The 8,973-nt window shown below is 37.1% G+C and overlaps 1 protein-coding gene across 1 annotated transcript; it reads left to right on the forward strand.

The window, feature by feature from the left end:
- Nucleotides 1-325: 325 nt before the first annotated feature.
- LOC122966867 (apoptosis regulator BAX-like) lies at nt 326-8,550 on the forward strand. The gene is made up of 6 exons (XM_044331236.1): nt 326-623; nt 783-813; nt 3,436-3,600; nt 3,750-3,894; nt 4,846-4,950; nt 5,849-8,550. Exons 1-6 carry the CDS (start codon nt 596-598, stop codon nt 5,993-5,995), a joined length of 621 nt encoding a protein of 206 aa, XP_044187171.1. The 5' UTR covers nt 326-595; the 3' UTR covers nt 5,996-8,550.
- The last annotated feature ends 423 nt before the right edge of the window (nt 8,551-8,973 follow it).

Genomic DNA, 8,973 nt, shown 5'->3' on the forward strand with positions numbered 1-8,973 from the left:
GCGAGAAAAACCCCTTTCACTGTTCACATAGACGTCCAACTGTTGTTTTAAACACACTAGCATAATTGTGAGCCTTTCCCTTCAGTTTTAACCTCTGGTTCAGGCTCCAATAGGTGGCGGTAGTGCTCCTGAAACGATAGTTGCAGCCCGCCGTTTAAAAACAACAAGAAGAAGAATGATGGCGGTATTTTTTCATAGCTTTAATGATGGCATTTTTAGCTTTTTTCAGAGCTAAACAAACTAGATAAGTTTCCCCCTTTAGCCGTAAACGCATGCAAATAAAAACAACAAAAAAGATGAATAAATAGAAAAATATAAAACCTACCGGAACATTAACCGGAATTTCCGGTTTGTGCGCCGCACTTCATGGCTCAGACGAAACTTCAGGCAGAACTTGCTGTCTGTAATCTCGATGTGTGTGTTTCAGACCTTGCGGCTCGTATCGATTCATGGAGGCTTATTCATTTTGAAGAAACACCGAAGCTGACTTAAATTATTTCTTCAGGTGCTTTTTATCGGACAGTGCAGGAAGCAGAGGCTGTGAGGGAAGAGGAGGAAAGTCTCCCTGGAAGTTTTCTGCAGTGACTTTTAAACTATGGCGAGTGAAGGAAACGGCATGTCTGGTAAGGTTATACATATATATGTAAATACATACCGTAACATTCTTGTTTTTCATAGCTGTATTGTTCTATGACCCGCGGCTGTATCTATAACAGTATTATAGCGCGTAACGTTAATGTTAACTCATGTTAACCACTAATGTTGGGTTCATTCCTCCACAGATGAAAGGATAGGAGAAGCCCTCATCAAAGAGTAAGTTTCCTTTTTCTTTTTTTAAAGCTACTTCATTATTTATCGTAAAACTCTTTTACACAATGATGAAAAAGTAAGTAGTGAAGTTTCACTATTATCACCATAACCAACATGGATTTGAAGTTATTCTTTATTTTAAAATGAAGACATTTAGCACACTTAATATTAGGACTAGTATTCATTTATATTTTTATTATCATCAACAGTCCAAAACCTAAGAATCTGTCATTTAAAGATTAAAGAAACAAAACAAGAAAAGAAAAGAAAAGTGAATTATCACATTTGTGAAGTGAATATATCCATATATTCTTTACTTGATCAATAGATTGAACAGTTTATCAATTTTCCGATTTGTTGTCAGTGTGATTTTTGATCAACTAAACAATTAATCAACTAATTGTGTCAGCCCTGCTTAATATTACCCTTCAGTTCAGTTCATGGATTAGTTTAGCGAATGTTGTTATAACACTAAAATCATTTACTATCAATCATTTTCTAGATATGACACCTGGATGGGTCCATATGTAACATTGTATTATATCGCATGTCTTATAACTAGAGCAGAAATAATCATTCAGTTCATTGATGGTCCAACTACACAAAAGTAATCAGCAACATTTTTGATCACCGATTATTCATTTAAATAATTTTTCAAGAAAAAAATACCCCAAATTAACAGTTTCCAGGTTCCTTAATATGACAAGTTACTGTTTTTCTTCTTTCATACATAATAGTACAGTTTGGAGTGTTACAAATATAGGTAAATCATTTTCATTATTTTAAATATAGAAGATAATTGTTAGTTGCCTGCCGAACTCAAAACACCTACAAGTATCAGTTTCGTTTTACAGTAATAGCTGTGAACCTCTTACAGTAAATCACGCTGCCCCCTGCGTTGTACCTATGTTGTAACATGTACCTTAGAAGTGTTGAGGGTCAATGACGAGTCAGACACTCTGTACAGGAAAAGGTGTGTCAGCCTCCGGAATGCTTAATGATTCCTGTCATGCATGGCAATCAGCATCATCTAGTAGTATTTATCTAATCCTTCATCAGCAGAGCTAGTCTAGTTCTGGTTAAAGTTTTACATCACCAGCATGTAGATTATTAGCCTGTGATAGCACTGTTAGCCGTGTCCCATTCCATACAGCTGCACACTCTGACTAAAAGCAGTGTTTAGTGTGTTCATACTGGAGAAGTGACTCATTCAGCATGCAAACTAAAGATTGCCTCATTTTAGAGTGTGCTGTCGATGTACTCCGTTGTCCCACAATGCAATGCAGAAAGGAAATGCAGGAGATACTCAGGTTGCAAGATCATGGACAACAAAAAATTGAATTTAAAATCTTTGTGAAAAACATTTTTCTTACTCATTATACACAGTACATTTTTAATATTGTTTGTAATTTGTAACATTGTTACCCGTACTGCCCACCTTCATACATCACACCTCCTTTAATTCTACTTTTATGTTATTATGTATGTGTATGTTTGGGGATACAGCTAAAGGTTACTTTCATTATCCATTAACCTGACCATCATTTTCTCAATTAATTGTTTAGTCAATGAAATATATTTTTTTTAAAAAGTGAAAAAATGCTGTTCACAATTTCTTAGAACTCACAGTGATGCCTTCAATGTGCTTATAATCATGACTGATAACCAGCTCAATATATCACTGCACTACAGAAATGCCAAAGTAGGTTTGAGGTCAATATCAATATTAGTATACAGTACATAGTTTGTATATACTACAACATATTTATCTGCTTTTATGAAGTTTACTTTAATTGTCCATTACATAGTACGCATCAAACCACATTGACCCCTCGTATCTTTTTAAGCTCTGAGTCTATTTTTTCTCCTCTGGCACGTTTAGTGAAGCGTTATCTGCAGAGACAGCTGTTTAACAGTTCTCCTGCTGTTTATATGTTCTTATATATTATTAACGGTATCTATATTGATTGATCAGGACTCCCAGTCTGCCTGTGAGCTGCAGGTTTCACTACAGGCAGATTCATCTCACCTGCTTACAGTGGGCGGGGAAATGAATTCAATCAACCAATAAATACAAACTGTGGATTTCTTCCCCAAGGAGCCGACATGAAAACTGTTTTGGTTCAGTAAATTTCTACCGTCAGTCAGCCTGGTGAAGACAGTATGGCTGCTGTCCTCTCAGCTCATCAGGCCACTGCTGCTGACAGACAGCTGGTTCTGCGGACAGAGACGCTGAACGCAGGTCAAAGTTGATGAAGATTGAACGGATAGAGCGCTTCGATAGTGCTTACACGCCGCTCACGTCTGGCTTTCTTTGTGGATTCCCAGTAAAGAGAAAGTCGTCTTAGGTTAAAAGAATCGCTGCAGAGTTTGACATGTGACAATAAAAATCACATCAATAAATAAAATCAATGAAAGCACATCTGCAAACAATCAACTGACTGTATATAAAGTAGATGAAAGTAGCTCCACCTCCAGCAGCTACAACAGTAACATGCTGCTCTAACACTGATGCTTCACTATTAATAATCTAATGATGTCATATATATATGGATTTAGTTGTATGGATGTTGCTTTGTTCCCACGTTGGGCGTCTGTGTTGTAACCTGTCACTTCTCTCTGCAGGGTCATACAGGAGGAGCTGAAGGATGTGCCCGTAGAGGACATCCCACCTCTCACTCCGCTGGCTGTGGAAGTAAAGACTGAGCAGGAGCAGAAGATGGTGACCCAGCTGGGCAAAATGATCCGCATCATCGGTGACAGGGTCCGAGACGACAAGGAGTTCCAAGAGTGAGTATCTCAAACACTTAATCTCAGAGTTTACAGATTATATGTGGGATGAATGCTCTGAGGTTTTCCTCCAGCTAAATTTTTTTTTTATTTTAATTATATAAACATTTGATCAGTCACTCTGTCCTCTGCTCTTGTCTTTGTTGCAGTGCGATAGACGGCGTGGCTCACGGCTGCGGCTCTGGCTCCACATGGGACAGATTCAAGATAGTGGCAGACAAAGTCTTTGAACACGGCATCACCTGGGAGAGAATCGCTGTGCTCTTCTACGTGGCCGGCAGGCTGGCTCTCCGGGTGGGTTAGCTTCCTTTTGCTTCACATCAGAATGGATCATGGGAAAATTTAAAGTGAGAGCCTCAGTTTGTTGATTTTTGATGAGCTTGAAGCTTGTTTTCATATCATCAAATGTCTCTCTGAGGTACAGTAGAACATAAGCTAGTTAACAGTAACTTTTGGCCAACGCTATTTTTAACCTGATGATTGCGTCACTGTAAGGAGGAGGAGAAATATATGTGTGTATATATATATCCTCTCCAGAGTTTTCTTTATCCCTTCAAGCTTTTAATCACAGTTGTCAGTTTTGCTGCTTAAATGCAGTGTCTCATGATATCTGCTGTAGTGACATGATTGACATTGAAATGTTACCACATAGCCTACTGAACACAGAATCTCTAATCGTGAAAGTACATTCTTTAACAAACATGGTATCATAGGTTACAGCAGTTGTTGGCTGATTGGGCAGATGAACCTATCATTAATCAGATGTGCATTTCATTGCTGTTATTGTGTTTTGGGACTTGATGGTCAACAGATGTGAGCTTAGTTCATCAGATACACCTAGGCCTTATATTGCTCTATTTAAAGGATCACTTCACCCCTTTTTCTCTTTCACATCTAGTGGTATCTTTCCATTCTAGTTTTATTCATTCATTCATTCAGTCTGTTAGATTGTCGCCTCCATCTGCAGCTCCACATGAAACTTTGCTTGTTAAGTTGATTTGCTTCCCAAAATATGATGACTGAAAAGCCTTACTTTCACACAATACATGTAAATCTACAAAAAATAATTATAGTAGCCCACATTATTTATCCAACTGAGCCCTATACATTCTATAATAGAGCAGCAAAACTGACAGTTTATCAGTGGAAAATCATTTTTAAATCAAATAAAACACAAGACGGTGTAGTTTGTTAAAAGTAAAATCCTGGTATTCATCTCCATCTCTCTGTTTGTGTGTCCATCAGATGGTGGAGGCTCATCTCCCTCAGTCTGTGAGGGAGGTCTTGAAGTGGACCGTGGATTTCTTCAAAAACAACCTACTGGGTTGGATTCGAGAACATGGAGGATGGGTATGTTAGGCCTTCATTTCTTCTGTCTTTCCGTTATGTATTACAGCAGTGTACCGCCGCCACCGTGACTTGACAATATGTGCTCAGTTTCTTGTTATAACGAGAAACTTTTCTCATTTTTGAGAGACGCTCTTCACATTTACACACACGAGGCACAGCAGCGTAACTTCATTGATTCTTTAAATCTCCGACACGCTGACAGCATCAGTCAGGATCTAATGTTAATGAATATTCTGTGTTCTTCTACACATCCAAAAAGCCAAAACTAAAAACTGTAGTTAACTAGACAGGACAGAGGAAACTATCCAGGGCAAACAAAATTAAACATTTAGCTTCTGAAATGTTTTTTTTAGACAGACAAGTGAAAAACAAGTTCTGTTCTGATTTTTGGTTTAATTTCTATTCCAATTACCAATTTGAAGAGGAAAATAGGGGAACGGGAAAAAAATGAGAAGTGGATTTCATTTTTTTAAATTCACATGAAAAACAGAAAAACAAAATAATGCATTTGTTTATCCTGTTATGAAACAAGTTGAACACAGCTTTTGACAGAGGGTACATGAACGTCAGTTGAGTAGGCGGTCCTTCAATGTGGCCCAGGACACATTCACGTTCACACTGCTAGAAGAATGTGGCCACACTCGGCCCAGACCACCTCCGAATGTGGTCTGAGCGATTGGATCTCAATGCATCTTGGGTGCGTTCACACCTGTACTTGTGATCGGATCACCCAAGATGCATGTTAACGGCAGGTGTAAACAGGGCCACAGTTCCCAGTTTAGTTCCTGTGGTTCCATAGTTCCATAGTTTCTGGACCTGTATGGTTAAAAAAGGTTGTGTGTGTGTGTGTGTGTGTGTGTGTGTGTGTATGTATGTGTGTGTGTGTGTGTGTCCACAGATCAACAGTTTCTCAGAGCTGGCATCATCGTCCATGCAGAGTGGTGTGTCGTTGTTGAGCTCTCGCAGCTACAGCCTCGTCCTCATCTTCGTCAGCGGCCTGGCTGTAGGAAGCTTCATCACCTGGAGGCTGACCAGACAGCTCTGATGCTTACACACACACACACACACATACACACACACACACACACTCCTGACGTGGGTCACTATAGTGTTAAGCAAATCATTCTAAGCGTTTATCATGTAGGTAGTCTATGACAGGACTACAAATTGTTTACCAGAGGGTTTATCAACCAGCGTTGTCATGTTCCGATCACACATTCCCATGAGATGGTTAAAATAAATGCAAAGAATCATTTGTAAAAATGTGCCTGACCTACTCACTATCTCTACACTTTTCTACCTTCTCTAATGTTCTCTATGCAAACTTGAAAGAGATGCTCATCTTTCTTCAGAGAGGATATAGTGGTGCTGTATCATGTTTAGCAGATACTCTGTATTTAGGTCACCCTCAGAGCAATAATGATGTCAGACCTCTAGTTTCACAGCAGTAAACGGGCAGTAACAATGTGGTCTGAATAGGTTTGTGCTGGTTCACACCACCACACTTTGTGGAATTCTGCCTGCATTGTTCAGCTGTAGTGCATCACCACCTGTGACAGACGGACAACACTTTCAATATAATACTGATATCATTTAAGCAAATTTCATAAACTAAGTAGTAGTTAACAGAAGGTATGTTACCATTTATTATGACTAATTAGAGTCCAACTGAAATTACATTTAGACATCCTTTTTTGCAGTTAAAAATGTTTATATTTTTTTATTATTCAAAGGAAGAAAAAAGGGTCTTTGGGGAAGTTAGAAATGCTCATTTTTATATCTCACCTGGCTAGAGGGGCCTGTTGGTGTCTGTGTTTGATTGACAGGAGCTCCAGCAGCGGGAGAAGATAAAAGTAAACAAACTTTTTTTTGGGAATTGTGCCTTTATTTGATAGAAAGTATAGACAGGAAATGCAGAGAGAGGGAGAGAGAGAGGGAGAGGGATGACATGCATCATTACAAGTCATGGGCAGACACGGTGTCAGGACTGAAGTGTTGTTTGCAGGTACAGTACCAGTCAAGAGTTTGGAAATAAATTCTCATTCAAGGGAATGGGACAGTGTGTCCATACGTTTGACTGGTACTGTATGTTTACATGTGCTGCAGCTGAGCAGCTAATTATCTATCTAGTTAACAGTGCACTTTTCCTCAGTGAATGTTAGTTTGGTGGTTCGTTCATCAAGCTAAGCTGCAGGACAAGATGTGCCTTCATTTTTGAGAGTTAGATAAGGAGACTATAGCAGGAAAGCTTATTCGGATGAAGTGATTTGATTGGCTGTATGGAAACAAGTTGAATGGTATTCTGATGGTTTAATGGAAAACTAGAGTGCACCATCATGAGACCAAAAATTTAGAATATAAATCTCTCTTTTGGTTTTTGATTTTTTTTTTTTTTTTGCAAATGATCACATAGGACAAGTGATACAGAGCAGATCTGTATGCTGCAGTAGACAAAGATATTACATTTAATTTCAGTTGGACTTAAAAATGAATATTGAATTGGATAAAGTCACAAAAAATAGTGATAACAATATCATCTCATCAGTTCTTTTAAATATATTTTAAAAGGAGACTGGATGTCTGTTAAGTTCTGCTGAGGTTTGATATTTTTTCAAAGCGGTCCTCAGGCACAAAACATGAAAGTTAACAAATGTTATATATAAAATATATATATATATATATAATAATTATGATAGTAAATTAAATAATCCATTGTTTTAATACTCCCTACATTTTTAGTCTTGTCACTGCCAACTTTGCATATACTGCCATGAAACTAGACGCCTTAATGCTTTAAACAAAAAATAATATGTTTCAGTGATTTGTTTTGTCATATATTATCTATCATTTTTCATGTGTATTTGCATTTCTTTTAAAACCCCTATCACGTTTAGTCCTTCGAAAATGATGCTGTTAAAATGGAAAATTCATGGTGTAAATATAAATTCCTATAAATCTCTTTATGTTTACTGTGAGAGGTTTATTTGCACTATTAATGCATTATTAGTTTAATCATGACCACTAGAAAAGTTTAAATTATTTTTGAAATGTGAGCATGAAATGGTGTTGAATTGTCTTTGCCCTGTTAATGTCACTGCCCAATACATGAAGTGAAGGAATATTAAAGCCATGAATCTTTAAGTTCAGCTTTGAGCATTTGTTGCCTCTTCTCATTAAAACATAAAGCCACTCAAGGATTGTAACTTTAAAGTGTTTATCTTTCACATTTGTATTTTTTAAATGTTTTACAGCAATAGAAGTTAAATGTATTTCAATAACTTGTCTGTCATACTAGTTTCCATTTGTTCTTGGTTTGATCCATATTCCATGCAAATAAATTAGTGTGCATGCAGTAACTGCAACTGGATTATTTTACATGGGCATGTCCAGTTGTAGCTTATCACAGATATGTTAATGGAGTATATATATTGCCTAAAAGTATCCGTAAATGTCAGTACAGAAACCACAAACATTTGTATGAGGTCAGTTTCTTTTTACACTGTAAAATGTCCCACTCACTACATATCTTTGTCACATCTCTTTCATAACCAAATGTAAAGGTCCTCCACACATTTTAAGTTATATAAAATTATCTGCTTTTAATGATTTGTGTCTGATATGGTTTTTCCACAATGAAAAGTAATCAATTACCTCATTATAAGTTGTTAAAATGATCCAGAAATGAAAATCAAGAATCTGAATAAGCAAATATTGTTTATTTCAAAAGTTGAAATGCTGGCAGTGGTGGAGGAAGTATTCAGATCCTTAAGTAAAAGTACCGATACAGCACTGTAAAAATACTCAATTACAAGTAAAAGTGAAAAATGAAAAATCCCACTTAAGTAAAAGTACATAAGTATTAGCAGCAAAAAGTCTGTATAAAGCAATAATAAATATGTGTTCTGAGTTTGCCACACCCATGTCAAACTCCCTCAAAAATATACAATTTAAAATAAGCCTTGTTTGTAGGTTTACGACAAGCAACATGAATGATATATTTTGAAAAAAAAAGTAATGTTAAGA

This window comes from Thunnus albacares, chromosome 17, assembly GCF_914725855.1.
Source record: "Thunnus albacares chromosome 17, fThuAlb1.1, whole genome shotgun sequence".
Taxonomy (NCBI): domain Eukaryota; kingdom Metazoa; phylum Chordata; class Actinopteri; order Scombriformes; family Scombridae; genus Thunnus; species Thunnus albacares.

What these genes read in the sequence shown, in the direction of transcription:
- LOC122966867 (XM_044331236.1), top strand. Translation starts at nt 596, where the DNA reads ATGGCGAGTGAAGGAAACGGCATGTCTG. An exon ending in CCGGCAGGCTGGCTCTCCGG is followed by an intron (nt 3,895 to 4,845) that starts GTGGGTTAGCTT and finishes TGTGTCCATCAG; the next exon opens with ATGGTGGAGGCTCATCTCCC. An exon ending in TTCGAGAACATGGAGGATGG is followed by an intron (nt 4,951 to 5,848) that starts GTATGTTAGGCC and finishes GTGTGTCCACAG; the next exon opens with ATCAACAGTTTCTCAGAGCT.